The sequence below is a fragment of the Anolis sagrei genome, chromosome 13, assembly GCF_037176765.1.
Source record: "Anolis sagrei isolate rAnoSag1 chromosome 13, rAnoSag1.mat, whole genome shotgun sequence".
In the NCBI taxonomy this organism is placed as follows: Eukaryota; Metazoa; Chordata; class Lepidosauria; order Squamata; family Dactyloidae; genus Anolis; species Anolis sagrei.
The window spans coordinates 5927179-5953573 of record NC_090033.1 but is presented as its reverse complement, the minus strand read 5'-3'; the positions used below and the strand labels follow the sequence as shown (position 1 = coordinate 5953573).

Sequence of the window (26395 nt, the reverse complement as noted above, 5' to 3'; positions counted from 1 at the left end):
TGGAGGAAACACATAAAAGAAAGACTGGGGGTGTCTGTGGTGGAGGAAACACATAAAAGATACACTGGGGGTGTCTGTGGTGAAGGAAACACATAAAAGATAAACTGGGATGTCTGTGGTGGAGGAAACACATAAAATCTAGGATGGAATTGTCCCCGTGTAAAAGCGTTCCCTTGGGTGGTGGGCGGTGTGGTGTTGGAGGTGGACTTTGGCAGGACTCTTGGACATGTTCATGGCGCTCACTACAACCTGGCATGTCATTGAAGGGAGTGCCTTTGGTGTCTCCTGAGTAGTGGGAACTGTAGCTCTTTGTGGAGGCAGGAGCTTCTCTGTGTGAGTGGACACCCCAAGTACATACACACATACGTAATTCCACTTTTATTATGTGTCCACACAAGGTGGCCCAGTGATCTCTGGCTCATGAGCAAGACGTCTCCAGCATGAGAAACAAAGTGCAGCAATAGCCACCTATACACCCGCATTACAAAGTAAACACAGAACCATTGTGGTTATGCTTGTCTTGAATTATACATTCAACCCTCTATTGTGGTTTTCTGAAACAGAGGAAACGACAAAACAACTGGATACAGAAGAAATCAACATTCAACAATTTCGTACAATTTCAAAAAAATCCTTTAAAAAATCAATTACGCCCTTGCATAAAACACGGCAACGTTGATTGTCTTCAAGGATGTAAACACCAGGAACCTGGGGTGCTTCCCGATGTGTTGGACTACACATCCCATCACCCTCTTGATGACTGGGGGTGCCAACACATTGGGAACACATCCCGTGAAGATTGCTCTGAGATCATTTCCACACAATCTTTTTTGAAAAGCAGCATTGTCCCTTCGAACTTGAATCACAACAGACATTGTGAGTTTCCACATTCTCTTATCCGCCCCTAAATTATTTCCCAGTGTTGCCAAGTCACATTATATCGCCAGGGAGGAATAAAAGGGATACAAAAAATCCTGTGCCTCAGTTGGGTCAATGCTGTTATTTTATCACGGTCCTGCTTTCAAGTGCTCTGAGTTTCGTGTACCAAGTTTTTGCCAAGCTTTTTTAATGAGATTTTTCCTGCTGTCTTGTTTCATGGATTCAAGTGTCTAGTTTCACGGGTTTTTAATGTGCTCATGGATTTTGTTTATTTATGTATGGATTTGCGGTATCTGTATACTGCCCTTCTCATCAGGCGTTTCACAGTGTTGGCAACAATTCAATGGCGTCGGTAAAGAAATAGTATAAAACATCAAAATTGTTTTCCTTTGAAGCTTATGGACTATATTGGATCTTTCTCAGAGCATCTGAAGATGATTTGTCAGGTGAAGATGTTAATGAGAGTCAAGTTAAGGAGAGTGTAGATAGAAGGCAAGGTTTTTGTAAACAGAGACAGAGTGCTCAGGAGCAAAGAAGATCAGTTAATTTACAGGAAAAGAGAGATAAGAAACCTTGATCTGGTGGGAAGGTCAAGAGAAATGCTTTCCTTTCGGTTCTGGGATTTGGAAAAGCCTTTTATTGATTAATGGGAAAGAGTTGCTTCAGTTGGGTCAACGTTGGAATTTTATGATGGCCTTGCTTTCAAGTGTTCTTTGTTTCATGTACCAAGTTTTTGCCAAGCTCCTGTTTTGTGTTTTGGATTTTTCATGCTGCCTTGTTTCATGGTTTGTTGTTCCAATAGATCTTATTTTGCCTTGAAGCTCACAGACTATCCTTTGTTTTGGGAACATTACTGTTTTTTGCTATTGTTTACTGCTTTGCCTACATATATTCTTGCTGATTTTACCAAGCTGGTGTGGTGTTTGAGGTCAGAGATGATCCTGCTCTGGTGTACGACAGGCACTTCCGGCACCTTCGGGAGTACGTAATGGGAAAACCCATTTGACACGAAAACAATCGGGAACTGATCTCCAGCTACCCTTCTGCTTTCGTGAGCATGTGGGCCTCCATTCCTCCTTGCCTTGGAAATAGTGTGTGTGTAGCATTCAGGTCCTGCACGCGCCTGCCTGCAGCCGAGTACTTCTCCTCCAGGGACATTACTTTTGCCAACAAATCCCGATCCCCCAAACAAAAAGTGGATGAAGCCCATTCGTACTCCAAAATAAAGGTGCTAAACTACAGATCCCAGGATTCCATAGGACTTTGACGTGGAGGAGATGTAGCCTCACATTCCTCCGAGAGTGTAGATCAGGCCTGGACAAAATTCACGGTTTTGGAGAAGTACCGGTCTTTGACTCGGTACATGATGTGGTCAGATGAAATGGTGGAGAAGGGCAAGTCTTCCATCGGCTTGTTCCTGGTCAGAATCCATTTGCGTGTGGGTCCAGACTGGAAAAACACATGCAACATGTTGAAGGATGGCACGGCTGGGTCCCACTTCATGGCTTTGCCGCAATGTGTGGGATACAATGGGAACACTGCTGGCCCACTTGCCACGGGCATGTGTTTTCCAGGCCTGAACGAGATCAAGCGAGCCCTCAAACTTTGGGCAAGGAAGGTAGATGCAAAAGCTGTGTACATTGCTAGTGATTCTGAACCTGACACCAATGAGATACAGATGCTTAGTAAGATTAGCATTGAATAGCCTTGCAGCTCTAAAGCCTGGCTGCTTCCTGCCTGGGGGAATCCTTTGTTGGGAGTTCTTTCTCCCACCCTGGACATTATTTCACAGATATATACAGTATCCCCTTGCTGTTTCGCGGTTTGCTTATTGCAGCCTCGCTGTTTCATGGTTTTCTCCTCCTCCCCCCAAAAGTCACAGGGGAGGGGGAGAGGAGGAGGAAGAGGAGGAGGAGCCAGGCACTGGGCCTTACTCTGGGGCTTGTCTCTGGGCTTATCGACGGTGGCCTCCTCCTTCTCACCGCCTCCGCAACTCCGTTCCAGGACCACCCATGATAAGTGAAAATCCACAAGTAGGGATGCTCTGCCTACTCGGTGGTGGCCTCCTCCTTCTCGCCGCCTCCGCAACTCCGTTCCAGGACCACCCGTGGTAAGAGAAAATCCGCAACTAGGGATGCTCCACCTACTCGGCGGCAGCCTCCTCCTTCTCACCACTTCCGCAACTCCATTCCGGGACCACCCGTGACAAGTGAAAATCCGCAAGTAGGGATGCTCCGCCTACTCGGTGGCGGCCTCCTCCTCCTCCTCCCCATCTCCGCTACTCCAGGCCTCAGAGGCCCCTAGGGTGCCTGGCAGTGCCATCAATGGTGCCCAAGGGGCCTCCGAGGCCGGGAACAGTGGAGGTTGCAAGGAAGAGGATGTTGGGGTTCAGCCTGTGTGTGAATTTGAACCTGACTCTCTCATTGTATTTCCTGATGCCCATGTGAATTCTGAGGCCAATTTAGATGAGGATGGTTTGAGTAGTGAAAATCCCACAGCCTTGGAAAGTGAAAGTCAAGATTCCCCTGAGAACTTACATTCCGAGCCAAGCGGAGACAGTTCACTCCCTTTTCCTCCCAGTTTTAGCTCTCCAGAGAATCACGCACCTGGTCTGCCTAATGAGGATAGGCGGGGGCAGATTTGGCAGAGTCGGGGAGAAGCTCAATGTTTACGCAGGTCAGCCAGATTGAAAGAAATCCAAACAAAATCTTCAGGCGTGTCTCGCAATAGATTTCTTGGCCTTAAATATGACTGCTGTGAATACAGCTTCAGACCAGGCATCGTTCCAGTTTCATGTGCCAGTGTTTGCAGGTCTCCGGATTCCTGTGGCTTTGTTCCTTGGAGATTTTTCTAGTTGCCTCAAGTACGGTTAGTGGATTTGCTAACAGGTTCCAGGATTCAGCAGTTTGCTGTGGGTTTCATGGTCTTGTTTATGGACATTTCTTGTTGCTGATTTTTATGGTGGCTTTTTACCTTTGCAGTTTTTCCTCTATTTTGTATTCATCTTTCATCAATAAAAAAGGATTGTTTTCCTGAAGCCAAGTGTGGTGGATTGTTGTCTGAGGGTCCAGTTTCCTGCTCTGGGTTGCAACAGAGGAGGCTGCCTCTGAGTGTGTCCTGGAACGGAACATCCGCGATAAGTGAGGAAACATTGTAAACCTGACTTGCCTAGTTTCTAACAGACCTCACAACCTATGAGGATGATTGCCATAGATGTAGGCAAAACGTCAGGAGAGAATGCTTCTGGAACAGGGCCAGATAACCCAGAAAACTCACAGCAACCCAAAAACAAAACCTTTTTAGGCTGAAAGCCAGTGGGGTCAGGGAGAGCATTGAAAAAAAACAAAACAAACAGCAACATTATGTGGATAATTACTTCTCAGTGAGACCACATATGCAGCATTCCAAAATATTCTGAGAGAGCTTCTTTCACAGCTTAGCAATCAACACTCACGCTGATGGTCAACACCTCTGAAGACCATTTTAGCACTTGGGATCATAAGACACTTAAGCGGCCATCCCATGGAAGGCAATATGAACCAGTAGAGCAGCAGCCATTCCCATATCCTCCAAAGCAGCATACTTTATGTAACAGTCGCATCCCGAAATGGGGCGCTCGTCACATTCCCTGACCTCTTTTGAGCATCACTTATCCCAGCATCCCATAAAGAGAGTGGGATAACATCTCGAGAGCTAAGCAAGTAGCCTCAAATGATCGGAGAGAGCCTTCTACTTTCTTTAGGAGAGAATAAGGCACCAGCTTCCCTTCTCTGGGTTTTAGTCCACACTCTATCCAAGGCTGTGGCCCTCCAGATGTTGGGGCCCCCAACTCCTAGAATCCTTAACCTGCTTCTCCAATGCTCTGGGAGATGAAGTCCAAAACACCGGAAGGGCCACAGCTTGACGAGGTCTGGTCTGGGACTGGGCCTACAGAGGACTATTCAATTTTTGGTGGCCTCCTTTGCGTATTTCTGCAAAGGGGCCAGGACCACCCCCATATTCTGCTCTTCGCTTTCCGCGGTATATAAGTTGTGTTGCTCGATGTAGGTCAGAACGGCATCTGGGACTAGATACCGGACGCTCTGGCCCCTCCTCAGCGCTCTCCGGATCTTGGTGGCCGAGATGTCGTTGGCGACCCACTCCTCCACCAGGTGGATGTTCGCCTTGTGCTTCCACAACAGGTCGGATTCGTAGATGAATTTCGGGGCGACGTTCCCAACTCGGGAGACGCAGACCACACCGTACTCGGCGACAATTTCCGCCATGTCTTCTGGTTTCCAGAGATTAGGGACGCGGAAAGATTCCAGGACATCAGCCCCACACAACATCATCAGGTGAGGGATTGCTGGGAAGAAAAGACACACAAAAAAGGCAGGGAGATGAACAATTAGGTTGACACTATTGGAAAAAGGAAACCGTAACTGTCTCTCCTTGGCATTCAAATGTTGGAAAAATCGTGGTACTTGTCCTCTAATTGAGATCTAACAATCCCGTGCATGGGATGGCTAGGCATGAGACAAAATTGGATATAGAAGTTGGCACTGTGTAATAGCAGCCCTGTAATAAAATGTATTCTATTGTTTCTATTTCTTTACCTTCACAGGGCCGTAGTCTTTGGGAGTAAGGCATTCCAGACAGTCTGTCTCTTAGTAGCTCTGAGGGAAATACGTTTAGTCTCTTAGTAGCTCTGAGGGAAATACGTTTAGTTTCTTAGTAGCTCTGAGGGAAATACGTTTAGTCCCTTAGTAGCTCTGAGGGAAAAACGTTTAGTCTTTTAGTAGCTCTGAGGGAAATACGTTTAGTCCCTTAGTAGCTCTGAGGGAAATACGTTTAGTCTCTTAGTAGCTCTGAGGGAAATACGTTTAGTCTCTTAGTTGCTCTGAGGGAAATACGTTTAGTCTCTTAGTAGCTCTGAGGGAAATACGTTTAGTCCCTTAGTAGCTCTGAGGGAAATACGTTTAGCCCCTTAGTAGCTCTGAGGGAAATACGTTTAGCCCCTTAGTAGCTCTGAGGGAAATACGTTGAGTCCCTTAGTAGCTCTGAGGGAAATACGTTTAGCCCCTTAGTAGCTCTGAGGGAAATACATTTAGTCCCTTAGTAGCTCTGAGGGAAATACGTTTAGTCCCTTAGTAGCTCTGAGGGAAATACGTTTAGTCCCTTAGTAGCTCTGAGGGAAATACGTTTAGTCCCTTAGTAGCTCTGAGGGAAATACGTTTATTCCCTTAGTAGCTCTGAGGGAAATACATTTAGTCCCTTAGTAGCTCTGAGGGAAATACGTTTAGCCCCTTAGTAGCTCTGAGGGAAATACGTTTAGCCCCTTAGTAGCTCTGAGGGAAATACGTTTAGTCCCTTAGTAGCTCTGAGGGAAATACGTTTAGCCCCTTAGTAGCTCTGAGGGAAATACGTTGAGTCCCTTAGTAGCTCTGAGGGAAATACGTTGAGTCCCTTAGTAGCTCTGAGGGAAATACGTTGAGTCCCTTAGTAGCTCTGAGCGAAAAACGTTGAGTCCCTTAGTAGCTCTGAGCGAAAAACGTTTAGTCTCTTAGTAGCTCTGAGGGAAATACGTTTAGTCTCTTAATAGCTCTGAGGGAAATACGTTTATTCCCTTAGTAGCTCTGAGGGAAATACGTTTAGTCTCTTAGTAGCTCTGAGGGAAAGAGTCCAGGCGCTTGTACTCAGTGGGCATTCACCCGTTTCTAGAAACCTCCAAGTCGTCTCCTGCGATTCTGTCATGTTGATATGAAACCCAACCTTTCGTCTGTGCCTGATTTCTCTGTTGGCCGCTTGCCTCCCGCTTCCTTTTCCGTCCTGCTTTGTTCAGAGGAGCGACGTTGTCAAAACTCTTTGCGAGACACGAATGCTTCACCTTCTGCTGATGATGCCTATGACAAAGAGCAGAGTTTGAAATGACAACAGGCGAAGGAAGTGTTTACAGTCAAGACCAGGGGTGGTGGTATCTGAATAGGTTTCTAATTGGTTTTAAGGGTTGTAACTGTTTAGTTTAAAAAAAATACTGTTCATGTTTAATTTAATTGTAACTGTTGCACGTCAGAACAGGAAGTAGCCCCGCTGACTAAAAACACACAACACATTGAGTGAAGGAACAATCCTTTTTATTAAAACTTAGCCAAAAAAGCCAGTAGAAATAAATGCTTGTAAAGATAGAAGATTCCAAAAAGCAATAAGGCATTCAAAGGCAGCAAGATAAAACAGTGTCCAAACATAGCAATCAAAAACAATGTCCAAAAAGCATGAAAATGGTTATCCAGACAGGAATCAACCAAGAAGCAAGAACAGACCAGATGCTGCTAGTCAACTTGAAAGGCTAGAAAAAACCATGAAGACGAGACCACTTGAACAGGAATTCCATGAAGCTTGTGCTTGGTTTCCAAATGATGCCTGATCTGACAAGATTTTCTAAAGGCAAACCTTAAATCCCAAAAATTGATTTCATTTTCCTCCAGTCTTTAACCTTAACTGACTAATTCTTTCGGATCTACGTAAACATTGGGCCTCTTGTCGATTCTGGCTAATCTCCAGCCACCGACTCTGCTTATCTGACTCCTCAATAACTTTACCAGGTGTCAGACTGTTTTCCAAACTAGAATCTGAAGGGCTCACAAACGGAGGGAGTAAACCTGCCTCCCAAGGCCTGACAGAAACATTCTCATGAGAATCTGCCCTTTGCACCGAAGCCTCTCTGTCAGTGTCTGCATAAAACTCATGGACCAAAGTGTCTCCATCAGCCCTAGAATCCCCCACATCAGAAGCAACAGGGGACTGATTTCCCTCCTCATTACCCACATCAGACACAGAAACATCAGGAGACTGAAACACAATCACAGGTTCACTCACAAGCTCAAGTTCAATCACAGGCTGAGTCCCAACAGAAAATACAGCAGAGTCTCACTTATCCAACCTTCACTTATCCGACATTCTGTCTTATCTGACACTCTTATCTGATGCCTCTTTTCCTCCAATATTTTCCCTTCAATCAAAGGAATGCTCCCAAACTCTCTCTCCATTTCCAATAAGTTAAACAGGCAAGACAAGGAGAAGGAAGAGGAGGGAGGAAAGGGGGAAAAGAAGCAGGGCCGGAAGCAGAAACGTCCTCCCTCCTTCCCTCTGTGATTTCCACGCTCCTCTTCTGCATCTGGGAACTTCCTACTGGGCCTCTCTGGCCCCGGTGCGTTGCCTTGCCTTAACTCTTTGAGTCCCTGTTGTTAGTACTCTAGATGTCTAGCACCGCGTCAGACGGGTAACAGTTATCCAACATTTTTGTTTATCTGACATTCTGCCAGCCTGTCGATGTCGGATAAGCGAGTCTCTATGGTATATTATATTGGAGTCCCTGGTGGTGCAGCGGGTTAAACCACCGAGCTGCTGAACTTGCGGACCAAAAGGTTACCGGTTCGAATATGGGGAGCGGGAAGAGCTCCCGCTGTTAGCAGAGTACATAAAGAGAACCAAAATCCACAGCAGTTATTCAAACAAGAAATCAGAAACCGGAAAACATGAGCTTCTTCCAAGAACAAAGACATGAGCCAGAAGAAGAAATTTGAATCATGAACTTGAGAACAGAGACAGGAAAATCTGCCTTTAGCAATGTTATCTCCTCTGAGAGGCTTGAAGCTTGTCCAGACACCCATGACATCATGCCAAACACACCTGAGCTTCAAGATCTAATCACAGATTCTTGCCAGTTTTTGACTCCCTCCATTCTCAGGCCTAATCTTGTCTCCTGGGAAACTCCCCATCTGCTCAAGGACTTTCACTTTTCCCTAGTTTTCTGGGAACTAGGACCAGAATCCAAAATGTTAGCCTCTTCTGCCTTGGCCTCAACTTCCTGCAGTTCTCTCTGATCACTCACAAACCCCTCATTTTAAAACCCAAAATCTGCCTCATCCTCTGAAGCTTGCTGTGCTACAACATTAAAAGGGCTCTGGGATTCATAGTCTAACAGACATAGTTCATGCTGGCTCCCATATATAAGTGGTTGGAAATAAGGGCCATTGGTTTCAGTGGAGGCTGCTCTGTGGAAAGTGTGGATTGGCCTGCAGTCTAAGTCTATATTGCAATTGTATAAGAGGGAGAGTACAGCTAATGCCGCACTCTGAAAAAGGACCGTACCGGAGGACTTTGATGGTCTCCTGCCATTCCTTCTGGCTGCTCTCCCAGTCGTCCACTTCCACCCAGTCGGAGCTCTCCGTTGCCAGCTTTGCCATGGCCACGCGGTGCTTAGCGCCAATCAGGCCTTTCTTCTTATATCCGTCCCCCACGGGGGAAATGATGCCTTTCACCACTTTGTACTTCCCTGTAGGTATGCGACAAAATAATAATAATAATAATAATCTATCCAGTGGTGATAGCTTTCATAAGAAAAGCCTGGGAGACCTTTAGATCTCTTTGTTGGATAAGACAAAATGTTTCCAATGTTAAGAAGGAAGTCGACACAAGCCTAACACTAATCAAGGAGAGTCAACATCTGTCCGGGAAACGGAGATGGAATCAACATGTTCCAGGAAAGACGTCTGTCAGTAATTTACAACTTTGGGACTTTAGTGCAACAGGTTAAACGGCCAGGTGCAGAAATTCTTGCCGATCAAAAGGATGGCAGTTCAAGCCCGGATTAGGGTGAGCTCCCGCTGTCAACCCCAGCTTCTGCTTACCTAGCAGTTCGAAAACGACAATGTGAGGAGGAGAGGTAATAAAAGGCGCTCATGAATACATGCTGGCAGTTCGATCGGGAAGACACCTATGGACAACAAAACTCAGCATGGAAGATGGAGCAACAGCACCCCCTGTGGTTGGAGTCGAGCACATCCTCCAGATGCCGGAGATGGAAAACGATGGGAAGCCTTTAGCTGTGTTTATGTACTGTCTGTCTTTGTTGATTGTATAACGGCATTGAATGTTTGTCGTACATGTGTACTCTAATCCACCCTGAGTCCCCTCGGGGTGACAGGGCAGAATATAAATAAAGTATATTACTCCTCCTCCAGTCGTGTTAGGAGCGACTTGAGAAACTGCAAGTCACTTCTGGTGTGAGAGAATTGGCCGTCTGCAAGGACGTTGGCCAGGGGACGCCCGGATGAATTGATGTTTTTATCATCCTTGTGGGAGGCTTCTCTCATGTCCCCGCATGAGGAGCTGGAGCTGATAGAGGGAGCTCATCCGCCTCTCCTCGGATTTGAACCTGCGACCTGTCGGTCTTCAGTCCTGCCGGCACAGGGGTTTAACCCACTGAACCACTAGGGGCACCATAGTATATTACTATTATTATTATTATTCATTGCCTAATAATAATAATAATAATAATAATAATCGTATATTATTATTATTGTTATTGTTATTAGGCAATGAATCAGCCCAAATTTTACAAAGCTATCCAGAGTGCTGAATCCGCTTTTAAAACCAGCATGCATAGCCCTTTTTTTTCCAAACTGGCATAGAAACCACCAGCTGTGACAGACTGGTATCTGTTTGACTCCAGATCCCAGCATCCTCTGCCATCGCTGGATGTGGATGATGGGAAAGGTAGACTAAGGAGACCCAGGTGGAGGGAAACCTGGTCTTGAGAGAGAAAGGAGTTCTTGGTCGTACCTGTTTCGTGCAAGTGATCCTTCGCCAGTTCAAAGAGCCGGAGGTGCATGTTGGTGATGGGGTTGAAAGACCCGCAGGCCAGAAGGACCACCTCGGTTTTGGTGTCCGAATTCTCCATGGGCCTTTGGTGAAGACGAAAAGAGTTGGCAGAATCACATGCTGCAAAGGGATCAAGGAAAAAACAGAAAGAAGCGATAGAAGAGAGAGAGGAGAGAGAGAGAGAGAGAAAGAAGTTATTTTGAGGTGCCACAGAACAACTGCAAGAGGGAGGGAGAGAACGTAAGATGATAAACCGAAGCTGTTGCCTTGGACTGCTGAACAAAATCTGTTGCATACCAGTACCTGTTGCATACCAGTACCAAAATCGGTTGAGGAGTTACAAAGGTCCGTTCAATGCTAAGGCTTCCTGCCAAAATGGAACTGTAGAGGAGAGGCTACTGAACAAGCCAGTACCTGCCGCACACCAATACTGCCATCTGTTGAGGAGTTATAAAGGTCTGTTCAATGCTAAGGCTTCCCGCCAGAATGGAACTGTAGAGGAGAGTCTACTGAACAAGCCAGTACCTGCCGCATACCAGTACTGCCATCGGTTGAGGTATTACGAAGGTCTGTTCAATGCTAAGGCTTCCTGCCACAATGGAAGTGTAGAGGAGAGTCTACTGAACAAGCCAGTACCTGCCGCATACCAGTATGCCATCAGTTGAGGAGTTACAAAGGTTCATTCAATGCTAAGGCTTCCCACTACAATGGAACTGTAGAGGAAAGTCTACTGAATAAGCCAGTATCTGCCACATACCAGTGCTGCCACCGGTTGAGGAGTTATGAAGGTCCATTCAATGCTAAGGCTTCTTGCTAAAATGGAACTGTAGAGGAGAGTCTACTGAACAAGCCAGTACCTGCCGCATACCATTACTGCCATCTGTTCAGGAGTTACAAAGGTCTGTTCAATGCTAAGGCTTCCTGCCAAAATGGAACTGTATAGGAGAGTGTACTGAACAAGCCAATACCTGCCACATACCAGTGCTGCCATCTGTTGAGGGGTTACGAAGGTCTGTTCAATGTGAAGGCTTCCCGCCACAATGGAATTGTAGAGGAGAGTCTACTGAACAAGCCAGTACCTGCTGCATACCAGTACTGCCATTGGTCGAGGAGTTACGAAGGTGGAGGCATTACTTTTCAATCAACCCTCGTATTATGCTGCATGGCAACAGGGTTCCCTGTGGATATATCTATCCGTTCAATCTTTCTTTGTTTTCCCATCCGGCAGAGAGGCCTCTTGCAACCTGAAACCACCTCCCCGGGAGTGTAATTTGAACTCCAGCAGACTTGTTCCTCTCCTAATTGTCATGGGAACTCTAGCTCCCATCAGCCCTATCCGGCAATAACAAAGGAAGAAGGGAGCTGTCAATCAAGAGAACTCGTGGTTACTACCTGTTCTAACCCAACGAAGAAGGAAAGAGAAATCAGAACTCTGCATGCTACTCTTAGTTGGCCTAAAAAAAGGTACTGCCCTACATATGGACTTCTGATCATTTGTCCTCCATCTTTCTGGAGCAAATGCCTCCTTTCGCTTTTTGATGTCTGTGCCTTTCTTGTTTCTCTCTCTGTGCTAATTCTGCCAATCCTCCATGTGAGCGCTTTCCCTGTCCTGGCTGACTTTTCCAAATGCATTTATTGCTTTTCGTTCCATGCTGTTTAGTGGGTTTTTAAATGCCAGTGATTGAGGTTCCCAGTTTTAGCCTGCCACTTTTGGACTCTCGCTTGCTGAGGTCTTCCTGTGAGTATCTCTGTCGATTTTAGGAAGCTATTTCTTGATGTAAGGCATATACACAGAAAGGGGGAAGGAAGGAAGGAAGGAAGGAAGGAAGGAAGGAAGGAAGGAAGGAAGGAGAGAAGGAGGGAGAGAAAGAGGGAAAGAAGGGGGCAGGAGAGAAAGAAGGAAAGAAGGAGAGAAGGAGGGAGAGAAAGAAGGAAAGAAGGAAGGAAGGAAGGAAGGAAGGAGAGAAGGAGGGAGAGAAAGAGAGAAAGGGGGAAGGAGAGAAAGAAGGAAAGAAAGAAGGTAGAGAAGGAGTGGAAGAAGGAGGGAGAGAAAGGGAGAAAGAAGGAGGGAAGGAGAGAAAGAAGGAAAGAAAGAAGGGTAAAGAAGGAAGGAAGGAGAGGAGGGAGAGAAACAGAGAAAGAAAGGGAAAAAAGAAGGGAAAGAAGTAGGGAAGGAGAGAAAGAAGGAAAGAAAGAAGGGTAGAGAAGGAAGGAGGGAGAGAAAGAGAAAGAAAAAGGGAAAGAAGAAGGGAAAGAAGGAGGGAAGGAAAGAAAGAAGGGTAGAGAAGGAAGGAGGGAGAGAAGGAGGGAAGGAAAGAAAGAAGGAAAGAAAGAAGGGTAGAGAAGGAAGGAAGGAGAGAAGGAGGGAGAGAAAGAGAGAGAGAAGAAGGGAAAGAAGGAGGGAAGGAGAGAAGGAAAGAAAGGTAGAGAAGGAAGGAGAGAAGGAAATAAAAAAGTGAAAGAGGGAAGGAAGGAGAGAAGGAACGAAAAAGAGAAAGAGGGAGGGAAGGAAGGAAAGAGTCAAGGAAAGGATGGAACCAAAGAGCAAAAGAAGCGAGAAAGAAACAGGTAGAGAAGAAAGGAAGAAAGAAGAAGGGAAAGAAAAAGAGGGAAGAGAGGAAAGAGGGAAGGAAGGAGAGAAAGAAAGAAGGAGAGAAAGAGGGAGGGAAGGTTGGCCACAGCAATGCATGGCAGGTACAGCTAATACAAAATAATAATATCTTGAAATGATAACAAGGTAATATTATACTATTATATTATACATAATTTTAATACATTACATATAATTATAAGTAATATGTATATTAGGAAACCTGCTTTCCCCTGTAATAGGCAGTAAGAGCGCCTCAAGCTTCGGAGAGCTTCTGTTCAACCATTTCAAAGCTCCCTGCTTGAGTGGTGATGGCACGATCGTCAGCATAGATGAAACTCTCTGTCCCTTCTGACAGTGGCTGGTCATTTGTGAAATTTGCGTTTGTAAATGCAGAGTAACTGACATAGAAAAATGGAACGACTAGACAATGAGTCCAGACAATTTTTTAACATGAATTTATATTTTATTGATTTGTTTACTTTTTATTGTATGTTATGTTTTTAATTTTATTTATGACATTGTAAGCATTGGATGTTGCTCTGTTAACCGCCTTGAGTCGCCTACGGGCTCAGAAAGACGGTATACAAATACAGAAAATAAATAAAAAATAATAAATAAATTTGTTAAACATTGATGGAGCAAGCACAGCCAGAAGAGACAGAGAGCTTCGTCTATGCTGACGATCGTGCCATCACCACTCAGGCAGGGTGCTTTGAAATGGTTGAGCAGAAGCTCTCCGAAGACTGGGCGACCTGGAATGTGTTGTTGAAGGTTTTCATGGCCAGAATCATTGGGTTGCTGTGAGTTTTTTAAAGCTGTCTGGCCATGTTCCAGAAGCATTCTCTCCTGACGTTTCGCCTGCATCTATGGAAGGCATCCTTGGAGGATGCGTTCTGGTACAAGATGCAAAACCAACCTTAAGAAATGGGGCTACAATGTGGAGTCTGTGACATGTGAGTGCAGAGACGATCAAACCACAGACCACTGACTACAATACAGCCTGAGCCCTGCCACATGCACAATGGAGGACTTTCTTATAGTGACACCAGAGGCACTCCAAGTGGCTTCCAGTCAAAGAACATTTAGCATAATGCCAACTTTTTAACTTCGTTTGTGATTTTAAATACATTACAACTCTACTCTCGGTTCACTTCCGACGTGGTAAATACATACATACTCAAACATGTGAATTTAACTCATGCTGACGATCTTGCCATCACCACCCAAGCAGGGAGCTTTGAAATGGTTGAACGGAAACTCTCTGAAACTTTAACTATATTCTCAATTTGCTCCTGAGACGATAAATGAATTATGATTATTACTGTTAGTATTGTAGAATTATGTTTTCACTCTTCTCAGGTTCAGGTATGATTTACTTCTGCTTGGCCCATGCTGCATACCATATGGGCCGAAGCCTACCAAAGCGCCACCACTCCAGACTGTAAGTACACCCACCAACAATTCAGATAGGATAACTTTCCAGGGATCAACAACTGATGCAACTCTTGCATGACATGATATCTTTTTGGACACCTCCCATGCTTCCTAGCCAGTTGGGTCTGAAAAACTAGGAAGCATGGAACACAAGGATCTGTGGCAGGTTGTGTTCCCACTCCCACAACTCAACCATTCTCTCGATTTCTCCCTCTTCCTTTTTCCTCAGCCAGCTTGTCATCTTTGCCATTGGGATCTCCATTCTCCTCCTCCAACTCCACATCCTGCTAAGGTAAAGATAAAGGCTTTCGTTCATGCGGTACACTTACGATACACTGTTATGCCTTTTGGGCTGAGTGGGGCGCCACTCGCAATATCCCACGGTGTTCTCGAGGAGAGAGAACTCACCGCCTGCCCCATTCGTATTTGGGGTTTGGGATAGGTTTCGAAAATTCACAAGGAGACTAGCAGCCGCTTTCCTGATATTGTCCCCTTGCAGCTCTGAGCACGCAAACTCCATGCCCAAAGGATTCAAAATGCCTGTGGGATTGGACGAATTAAGCCTGAAGTCTCACAACAAGACAAAATGTGAATGTATCCAAGGCACGGCAAAGAGATTACTACGCGCTGGTACAAAATCTAGACACATAATACAAGCAAAAATATGTATGTATGTGGCTGGGGTGTCCACTTACAGACAAGCCCCTGCCACCACAAACAGCTATAGTTCCGGCTACTCAGGAGACACCAATGGCCTTCCCTCCAATTACACTGCAGGTTACGGTGAGCGCCATGAACATGTCCAAGAGTCCTGCCAATGTCCTCCACAAACACCATACTGCTTACCACCCAAGTGAAGGCTTTCATATGGGGACCATTTAATCCTGGATTGTATGTGTTTCCTCCACCACAGACATCACAGTGTTTTTATGTGTTTCCTCCACCACAGACATCATAGTGTTTTTATGTGTTTCATCCACCACAGACATCCCAGTGTTTCCTTTATGTGTTTCCTCCACCTCAGACATCCCAGTGTTTCTTTTATGTATTTCATCCACCACAGGCATCCCAGTGTTTCCTTTATGTGTTTCATCCACCACAGACATCCCAGTGTTTCCCTTATGTGTTTCCTCCACCACAGACATCCCAGTGTTTCTTTTATGTGTTTTCTCCACCACAGACATCCCAGTGTTTTTGTGTTTTCTCCACCACAGGCACCCCAGTTTTTCCTTTATGTATTTCCTCCACCACAGACATTCCAGTGTTTTCTTTATGTGTTTCCACCACCACAGACATCCCAGTGTTTCTTTTATGTGTTTCATCCACCACAGACATCCCAGTGTTTCCTTTATGTGTTTCCTCGACCACAGACATCACAGTGTTTCCTTTATATGTTTAAACCACCACAGGCATCCCAGTGTTTCCTTTTTGTGTTTCATCCACCACAGACATCCCAGTATTTCCTTTTTGTGTTTCCTCCACCACAGACATCCCAGTGTTTCTTACTCTCTCAATTAGTGTGGAATTTGCATGACCCCGCCCACTGCCTCTCCCTTAACCCTTTCCTATTCTTTTCAACGGCTCACAGCAAACAGAGGAATTGATCACCAAATGAATGTACTAGAGAGGTTTGCGGATAATTCACCATGATTTAGAGGAGTTGTAAGTACTGGGATGTATAGTTCACCTGCAATTGAAGAGTGCCCTGAACTCCACCAAAGATGGAATTGGACCAAACTTGGCACATAGAGCCCCCATGACCAATAAAACATACTGGAGGACTTTTGAGGGATTTATAGGAATTGTAGTTCACCTACATCCAGAGCATAATGAACTCAAACAAGGATGGATCTGGACTAAACTTGGCATGCATATTTGATATGCCCAAATTTTAATACTGGTGGGTTTTGGGGGAAATTGGCCTGGGCATTTGGAAGTTATATATAGTGGGATTTATAGTTCACCTGCAATAAAGGTGCCCTCTGAACAATACCAAAGATGGAATTGGACCAAACTTGGCACACAGAGTCCCCATGACCAGCAAAAAAAAAAAAAAAACCTGAATTTTTTTGGGGAAAATTCACTTTGATTTGGGGGAGTTGTAGTTCACCTACATCCAGAGAGCACTATGAACCCAAACACCGATGGATCTGGACCAAACTTGGCACACAGACCTGGTATGCTGAAATTTGATTACTGGAGGGGTTTGGTGGGAACTGACCTTCCTTTCTGGGAGTTGTAGTTCACCCACAACCAGAGAAACAGTGACCTCCACCGATGATGGATCTGGACCAAACTTGGCACACAGAACCCCTATGACTGACTCAATCTCCTGGAGGGGTTTGATGGGACTGACTCAGTAGAATGGGAGTTGTAGTTTACCCTACAGCCAGAGAGCACACTGAACCCCACCGATTATACATCCAGAGCAAACCTGCCCAACAGAACAAACTTTTAAGTACTGACGAAGTCTCAGGGGGTTAACCTGGCATGATGGGAGTTGTAGTTCACCCACAAACGTATGCCTTTTGTACAATTAAAAAACGGACTTTTTCAAATACCCAAGCTAATTATGATATAAATATTTCAGTATCTGTTTATTAACTTGGGCTTTTCTCAACGCTGCCTTTTTCAGACCCAAATCCATTCGCTACTGCGGCCAGCCCCTTCTGTACAACCTTGTCGGAAGCATAGTCTTCACCTTCTTTGCCACAGGTACGTCCCTGGATCCACAAGAGTTCTTTCTCCCACCCGGGACCTTCCACAGATAGATATACAGTCCACTTGCCTCATTTCCTAGCCTTGCAGCTTCAATGCCTGGCTGCTTCCTGCTGGGGGAATCCTTTGTTTGCAGTCCTTGGCTTTGCAGTCAGGCTTTGTGGGAGGCTTTTCTGATGTCCCTGAATGAGAAGCTGGAGCTGACAGACAGGGACTCAACCCACTCCCCGGATTCAAACCTCCAACTTGTCGGTCTGCAGTCCTTCTGGTGTGAGAGAATTGGCCGTCTGCAAGGATGTTGCCCAGAGGACACCCAGATGTGTTACTATCCCGTGGGAGGCTTCTCTCACGTCCCTGCATGAGATGCTGGAGCTGACAGATGGGAGCTCACCCTACAACCCCAGATTCGAATCGCCAAACTTTCGGTCAGCAGTCCTTCTGGTGTGAAAGAATTGGCCGTCTGCAAGGACGTTGCTCAGAGGACACCCAGATGTGTTACCATCCCGTGAGAGGCTTCTCTCACGTCCCCACATGAGAAGCTGGAGCTGACAGACGGGAGCTCACCTGCCTCCAACAGACAAGAGTTCTTTCTCTCACCCTGGACATCATTCCACAGATGGATAAACCCCTCTTGCCTAGTTTCCAACAGACCTCACAACCTCTGAGGATGCCTGCCATAGATGTGGGAGAAACGTCAGGAGAGAATGCTTCTGGAACATGGCCAGACAGCCCGTAAAACTCACAGCAACCCAGTCTGTGAATGCTCCAGGGGTATCGACAACCATGGTTTCTGACCTGTATGTGGTCTCTCTCCTTGCAACGCTGCAGGGCTGTCTCTGCTGTTGGTCACGCTGGAACCCCTTCCGTGGGAACTGAAGACCGCTTTCTCTGCCTTTGGCGTGGCGTCTTTGGCCCAAGGCGTTTGTACCACCGCGCTGACAGCCTTGGCAACACAATGCGTGAGTAATCACAGCTGTCATGACATTTAGTCCCAAGTGTTTGTAGTGTTTCCTATTTCTACACATGGTTGCGAAACCCAAGCAGAGAAGGAAGCCGTTAGGGAGAGCATCAACTCATCTCCAAAGAGAGTAGCATCTGTGACCATCATGGACTGCCAAAAGGACAAAGGAATAGGTTTAGGAGTAAATTAGGTCCGCACAACACATACAAGTCAAAGTGATTTCTAGGGTTGGTAAGGGGATTGATTTTGTCATTTGGGAGTTGTAGTTGCAGGGATTTATAGTTCACCTACAATCAAAGAGCAATCTGAACTCCACCAAAAAAATGGAATCGAACCAAACTTAGCACACAGAACTCCAACCAACTGAAAATACTGGAAGGGTTTGGTGGGCATTGTCCTTGAGTTTGGGAGTTGTAGTTCACCTACATCCAGAGAGCACTGTGCACTCAAACAATGATGGGTCTGGACCAAACTTGGCAAGGATACTCAATATATCCAAATATGAACACTGGTGGAGTTTGGGATAAATAGGCCTTGACATTTGGAGTTGTAGGTGCTGGGATTTATAGTTCACTTAGAATCAAAGAGCAATCTGAATTCCACCAAAAAATGGAATTGAACCAAACTTAGCATATTTATTTATTTATTTATTTGCTTTATTTGTATGCCGCATTTTTCAGCCTATATAGGCGACTCAATGCGGTTAAACAGAACTCACATGACCAACTGAAAATACTGGAAGGGTTTGATGGACATGACCTTGAGTTTGGGATTCGCAGTTCACCTACATCCAGAGAGCACTGTGGACATAAACAATGATAGATCTGGACCAAATTTGGCAAGAATACTCAATATGCCCGAATGTGAACACAGGTGGAATTTGGGGGAAATAGACCTTGACATTTGGGAGTTGTAGGTGCTGGGATTTATAGTTCACTTACAATCAAAGAGCATTCTGAACTCCACCAAAAATAGAATTGGGCCAAACTTCCCACACATAACCTCCCATAACCAAAAGAAAATATTGTGTTTTCTGATGGTATTTGACGACCCCTCAGACACCGTCTCACAATCACCCCCCCCCCGGGTCCTGACCCCCAGGTTGAGAAACACTGACCTAATGCTTCAGGGAGATTCTGTTCAATCCTTTCAGAGCTCCCTGCTTGGGCAGTGATGGCATGATCATCAGTATAGATGAAACTCTCTGTCCCTTCTGGCAGTGACTGGTCATGTGTGTAAATGTTAAACATTGATGGTGCAAGCTGGTTTTTCCTGTAATAGACAGTAAGAGCACCTAAAGCTTCGGAGAGCTTCTGTTCAACCATTTCAAAGCTCCCTGCTTGGGCAGTGATGGCACGATCGTCAGCATAGATGAAACTCTGTGGCTTCTGGTAGTGGCTGGTCATTTGTGTCGACGTTAAACATTGATGGAGCAAGCACACTCCCCTGAGTCATGCCGTTCTTGGTTTTTGCCAACTGCTTCTCTGACCCTGTAACTCAACAAAAAGCTCCTGTTTTGTAGCAGATTTCCCATGAAGCGGGTGAGGTGGCAATCCTTTGTGATATTATACGTTTTTTCAGGAGGAAGTGATTATTTACAATATCATAAGCTGATGACAGCTCTATGATGACAGCTCCTGTAACCTGCCGTCTTTCAAAACCATCTTCTATCTGCCGAGTCAGGTTCAGCACTTGGGAGTTGCAGTTCTTCCCTTTCCTGAAACCAGAAAGCTCCCTCTTAGTCTTCATTTGTGAGTTAGCAGACAATGCTTGTCTAGTTTTGAAATGGTTGGAAAGCACATTTAGAAGCAAGAAAATGTCTTTTTCCCCCCTCCAACAGGCCAAAACCACTCCTGAGCTATTTTACTTCTCCGTGATTCTGTCCGTAAGCAACGTGATGACAGCTGGTACGTATCATGACGTCTCTTCATGTTTCTATTGGTGAGAGTATAGGTACAGGTAAAATATTTCACCTATTTGTCTGGCTACCAAAAACATCTGCTGCATTGCTGTGGTGGCGCAATGGGTCAAACTCTTGTGCCGGCTGAACTTCTGATCTGAAGATCTGAAGGTCGGCCGGTTCAAATCCGTGAGACTGGGTGAGTTCCCGTCTGTCAGCCCCAGCTTCCCATGTGAGGACAGGAGAGAAGCCTCCCACAAGATGGTAACACCTCTGGGCGTCCCCTGGCCAACGTCCTTGCAGATGGGCAATTCTTTCACACCACGACTGCTGACCAAAAGGTTGGCGGTTTGAATCTGAAGAGTGGAGTGAATTCCTGTCTATCAGCTCCAGCTTCCCATGCAGGGACATGAGAAGCCTCCCACAGGATGGTAACACATCCGGGCGTCCCCTGGCCAACGTCCTTTCAGATGGCCAATTCTCTCACACCAGAAGGACTGCTGACCAAAAGCTCAGCGGTTTGAATCCGGAGAGTGGAGTGAGCTCCTGTCTGTCAGCCCCAGCTTCTCATGCGGGGACATGAGAGAAGCCTCCCACAGGATGGTAACACATCCGGGCATCCCCTGGGCAACGTCCTTGCAGATGGCCAATGCTCTCACACCAGAAGGACTGCTGACCAAAAGGTTGGTGGCTTGAATCCAGGGAGTGGAGCGTGTTCCCGTCTGTCAGCCCCAGCTTCCCAAGTGGGGCAGTGAGAGAAGCCTCTCACAGGATGGTAACACCTCCGGGGCGTCCCCTGGGCAACATCCTTGCAGACAGCCAATTCTCTCACACCAGAAGCGGCATGCAGTATAACTCTCAATTTGCTTCTGATATGATTAAAAAATAATTCTGGAAATGTTCCCACACTTCAGGTGAGATCTCTGTGGACATGACTGGTGTTCTGTGACCCACAAAAAGGGGATCTAAATATGTGCCTTGTTCATTGCTTCCTTGCAGCCTTTTTCTCTCTCCTGGCGCCATTCTGGCTGGCCAACGTGGTCTCTCCGGGCCTGATCCTGAACAGGGAGACCAGGACAGGGAAATGTTACAAGCCGGTCTCCGAATGCAATTGCCTGTGGCATGTGTGACCCATAAAGCACCGGGCAGCGGCTTTACTACAGCGAGTTAAACCCCTAGCTGCAGAAAATATTGCCAATTAAAAGGATGGCAGTTCAAGCTCGGGTTGGGGTGAGCTCCTGCCGTAATCTTAGCTCCTGCTTACCTAGCAGTTCAAAAACAGCAACGTGAGTAGATAAATAGGTACCGCTTTGGTGGGGAAGTAATAAAAGGTGCCCATCCAGACATGCTGACAATTCGATCAGGGGAACGTCTATTGACAACAAAGCTGCTCAGCATGGAAGATGAAGCGACAGCACCCCCTGTGGCTGGAGTCAAGCACAGTCTCCAGATGCCAGAGATGGAAAAAGATGGGAAGACTTTGCCTTTGTTTATGTACTGTCTGTCTTTGTTAATTGTATAACGACATTGAATGTTTGCCGTATATGTGTACTGTAAGCCGCCCTGAGTCCCCTCAGGGAGATAGAGCGGAAAATAAATAAAGTATTGCTGGAGGTCAGCCTGTGTTTGTGTCTAATGATCAGGATACTCTGGATGTTGGGAGTGACAATGAGGTTCATGTGTCTAATAATGAGGTTGCTCTAGATGCAGAGAATGACAATGGGATTCCTTTTCAAAGTGAATTTTCTGATGGGAATGTTCCTGAAGGGTTTGGGAATGACGGTCTGTTCCCTGGGCCTGAATTGCTACCAAAGAATTCCCAAGGCTTTGAGCCCGAGAAAGGCTCGGCAACTGGGCCAGCTGCAGAATTTAATGAGCCAGTAGATAGGAGACATGCTTTCAGTCAGCAAAGGAAAACAAACCAGACTCTCAGGCGCGCTGCCAGATTGCAGGAGAGACTGATAATCGAGTCAAGGCTGAAAAGAAATACATTCATGGCCACTTGGGATATAGAGTAGATTAGAGGATAAAAGTGTCAAGTACAGAATCTGTAGTCAGACGAAGCAACATTGAAATTGAGTCCAGATATCATCTCGGGTTCCTAGAAGCCTTGTCTTGGATAGATGCTTGTATCAAATGCCTTGATCTTTCCATGCTGAAGTGCCTTGTTTGATTCATGCTCAAAGTTTGGGGTTTTGTTTTGGTAGTTCCAGTATTTGTTGTCATGAACTCTGAAGATTTGTTGTTCCTGTCTTTCTTTTCTACCTAATTGGATTTACCTATTTTTGTGGATTGCTTTTTATTGCTACTGCCTTTAATTATCTTCAATAAACTGCTTGCATTTTATTCAGCTGTGTTGTGTTTAAAGTCAGAGGGCTTTCTGGTATGTTATTATTATTATTATTATTATTATTATTAGTAGTAGTAGTAGTAATTTTCAATGATTCCTTAGGCACCATACCCAAAAACTATGGACACCCTGCTTAACCCACTTTGCTTCCATCCGTTCTTCACCCACAGAGAAAACTGACTGATCTCTGCAGAGGCCACGAGAGAAAGATATTCAGAACCAAGGACAGAACAGGCGTCTTTAACTATTTATACATCGCTCACATTAGGTGGTGTTCTGAGTTGAAAAAGGGAAGGTTTGGGGGAGTTTTTAAAGAGCTAAGTGGGGAAGCAGGAGGGGAGGATACGGTTCCCAGGCTTCAAACCGGCTTTCAAGTGTGCTGGATCTCATTGTCCACATTGTGAAACATCCCACACGCTTTCCTTTTTTTGTTCCTGCTGCTGTATAGAACAATTAGCAGTCACAAGCCCTGCGCATGGAGCTTGAAGTGTGGCAGCAGAAGCCACAGGAAGACAGTTGCCATGGGAACTGGCATGGAACCGTAAGATGCTTCAGAATCGGGAGCAGGTCGGAAGCTGGGATTTTGGGACAGCACCTTTTCCTGATTGCAAACATTTGGAAAGACAGGCAGATGCTTAGATCGAGAACCTCAGGCCTTTTGGAGAGTCCCTTCATGCTAACGCCCCGTTTTTCTTTGTTCTCCCACCCCACACGTGTAAAAGGCTCGCAGCAAGGCTTTAGGCTACAATGGGTGTTTTTCCCTTCCTTTCCCCCCATTTGAGTCTGTAATGCAGCTCCCAAAAGAGATGAAATTGAATCTGGCCCCTGAACAGGAAGGAATTTCAAAACCTTTGATTCTGGATTACAACCATTCCCCCCAGTGAGCCACATCTCCATGAGCAAGACCAAATACCTCACAGGGTTGTGGTGGTGCAATGGGCTAAACCCTTGTGCTGCTGAACTGCTGACCTGAAGGCTGGCAGTTCGAATACGCATGATTCGAGCTCCCATTGTTAGCTCCTGCCAACCTTGCAGTTCGTCAACATGCAAATGTGAGTAGATAAATAGGCAGGAAAGGCATAAGACACTCCAAGCTGTCATGCCGGTGACACAACCAGGAGGAAATGGAGAACAGCTTCTCCCCCAAAGCCAGAGATAAGCACCGCCTCCAAAGCCGGAAATGAAAGGAGAAGCCTTTGCCTGTGTTTGTGTGTATTGTAACATTTTTGCCGGTATCTGTTTACACTGACCAGCAACCTTATCACCAGTGACCATCATCTTGTGTAATTAAGTAGCAGGAGGTGACAATGCAGGCTCCTTGGCTTGGAAACTGAGAACGGCACCTCCCCCAGAGACAGAGATGACCACCGCCTGCAAAGCGGGAAATGAAAAGAGAAGCCTTTGCCTTTGTTTGTATTTGTGTGTCTCATTGTATTGTAACATGTTTTGCTCGTATCTGTTTACACCGTTTACACTGACCAGTGACCTCATCGCACTAGAGAATGAATCCACTTTAAATCCGGTTTCTGCCTCCTGCAGAATTCTGGGGTTTGTACTTTACTGAGGCTGTTAAAGCCTCCTCTCAAAACTACAAACGCCATAATTCTGCAGGAGGCAGCAATCAGATTTAAAGTGGATTCATTCTCTTGTGTGATAAAGTAGCAGGAGGTGACAACGCAGGCTCCTTGGCTTGGAAACTGAGAACAGCACCTTCCCCAGAGTCAGAGATGAGCACCGCCTGTAAAGCCGGAATGGAAAGGAGAAGTCTTTGCCTTTGTTTGTGTGTCTCATTGTATTGTAACATGTTTTCCGGTATCTGTTTACACTGATGAACCAATCTGAACACAGCATATTATTTGAGAACACAGAAATGTTGGACCACTCTCACAACTATCATGTCAGCCGACACAGAGAAGTCCATTGCAATCCACAAGCAGGTGGACAAATTCAAGAGAAAGTAGGAAACCATGGAAATGAACAAAATCTGGCTCCCGGTATTAAAAAAGAATTCTGAAATCTGGACAGTAAATAAAGAACAACAGTCAAAAACTGGGGAACTCCAAACAAGAAACAATCAGGGACAGCGAATCACTTCAAAACAAAGGATTCCTCCAGGCAGTTAGAAGTCACACCTTGAAAACTGCTAGGCCATTAAAAACTCTAAAATCAGGACGGTAAATAAAGAGGAACACTCAAAAATAGGGGGATTCCAGATAGGAAATAATCAGGTCCAGCTAACACCTCCCAACAAAGGATTCCTCTAGGCAGGGAGCAGCCATGCTTTGAAGCTACAAGGCCATTAAATGCTAAACAAGGTGTCCAACTGCAACATTCACACTTAACTCAAGCAGACAAGGGTTCTTTCTCCCACCATGGACATCATTCCACAGATAAATAGACAGTCCACTTGCCTCATTTCCTAGCTTTGCAGCTTCTAAGCTTGGCTGCTTCCTGCCTGGGGGAATCCTTTGTTTGCAGTCCTTGGTTTTGCAGCGAGGCTTTGAAGCATCAAGGCTATTCAATGCTAATCAAAGCCAAGGACTGCAAACAAAGATTCCCCCAGGCAGGAAGCAGCCAAGCTTTGAAGCTGCAAGGCTATTCAATGCTCATCAAAGCCAAGGACTGCAAACAAAGGATTCCCCCAGGCAGGAAGCAGCCAAGCTTTGAAGCTGCAAGGCTATTCAATGCTCATCAAAGCCAAGGACTGCAAACAAAGGATTCCCCCAGGCAGGAAGCAGCCAAGCTTTGAAGCTGCAAGGCTATTTAATGCTAATCAAAGCCAAGGACTGCAAACAAAGGATTCCCCCAGGCAGGAAGCAGCCAAGCTTTGAAGCTGCAAGGCTATTCAATGCTAATCAAAGCCAAGGACTGCAAACAAAATATTCCCCCAGGCAAGAAGAAGCCAAGCTTTGCAGCCTCAAGGCTATTCAATGCTCATCAAAGCCAAGGACTGCAAACAAAGGATTCCCCCAGGCAGGAAGCAGCCAAGCTTTGAAGCTGCAAGGCTATTCAATGCTAATCAATGCCAAGGACTGCAAACAAAGGATTCCCCCAGGCAGGAAGCAGCCAAGCTTTGAAGCTGCAAGGCTATTCAATGCTAATCAATGCCAAGGGCTGCAAACAAAAGATTCCCCCAGGCAGGAAGCAGCCAAGCCTTGAAGCTGCAAGGCTATTTAATGCTAACCAAAGCCAAGGACTGCAAACAAAGGATTCCCCCAGGCAGGAAGCAGCCAAGCTTTGAAGCTGCAAGGCTATTCACACTTGCCTCAAGCAGACCAGAGTTCTTTCTCCCACCCTGGACATCATTTCACAGATATACAGAGAAAGTCCACTTGCCTCATTTTCTAGCTTTGCAGCTTCAAAGCCTGGCTGCTTCCTGCATGGAAGAATCCTTGGCTTTGCTGCCAGGCTTTGCAGCCTGAAGGCTATTCAATGCGAATTGAAGGCAAGGACTGCAAACATAGGATTCCTCTGGGCAGGAAGCAGCCAGGCTTTGAAGCTGCAAGGCTACTGAATGCTAATCAAGTTGGCCAAGGGCTTCAAGCAGACCAGAGTTCTTTCTCCCACCTTGGACACATATAAACCCAATTTTACTAGTTTCTAAGAGACCTCACAACCTCTGAAGATGCTTACCATAGATGGTAAGATGTGGGAGAAACGTCAGGAGAGAATGCTTCAGGAACATGGCCAGGCAGCCAAACTTATAGCAACCCAATAATATTGATAAATAATAAGATCTGTTCAATAATGATAATATTACTAAATCATTAGATGTGTTCATTACCCAAAACAGCTCCTTTTCCCCAGCCAAGAAAGTCTTTTCCTTACCTGAAAGATTCAAAATCGAAAGCACTTCAGGCCCGGAACTGAACACCGCGGCTCAAGCGGCTGGGGGGAAGACTATCGCCACAGTACCAC

At 45.9% G+C, this 26395-nt stretch overlaps 1 protein-coding gene across 1 annotated transcript; it reads right to left on the bottom strand.

Moving 5' to 3' along the window:
• Positions 1 to 363: 363 nt before the first annotated feature.
• On the bottom strand, positions 364 to 26374 carry NMNAT1 (nicotinamide nucleotide adenylyltransferase 1). Its single transcript, XM_060758939.2, has 5 exons — positions 26306 to 26374; positions 10483 to 10641; positions 9010 to 9193; positions 6631 to 6761; positions 364 to 5224 (listed from the first exon to the last, which is right to left on the bottom strand). The coding sequence occupies exons 2-5, from the start codon at positions 10598 to 10600 to the stop codon at positions 4821 to 4823; spliced, it is 837 nt and encodes a 278-aa protein (XP_060614922.2). The 5' UTR covers positions 10601 to 10641; positions 26306 to 26374; the 3' UTR covers positions 364 to 4820.
• Positions 26375 to 26395: the final 21 nt, after the last annotated feature.

Bases quoted from the DNA above. Each gene is read 5' to 3' on its own strand.
- NMNAT1 (XM_060758939.2), bottom strand. From the start codon at position 10,600: ATGGAGAATTCGGACACCAAAACCGAGGTGGTCCTTCTGGCCTGCGGG. The intron at 9,194-10,482 runs GTACGACCAAGA...GCATACCTACAG, and splicing joins GGATCACTTGCACGAAACAG to GGAAGTACAAAGTGGTGAAA. The intron at 6,762-9,009 runs GTACGGTCCTTT...TCTTTGTCATAG, and splicing joins GAGACCATCAAAGTCCTCCG to GCATCATCAGCAGAAGGTGA.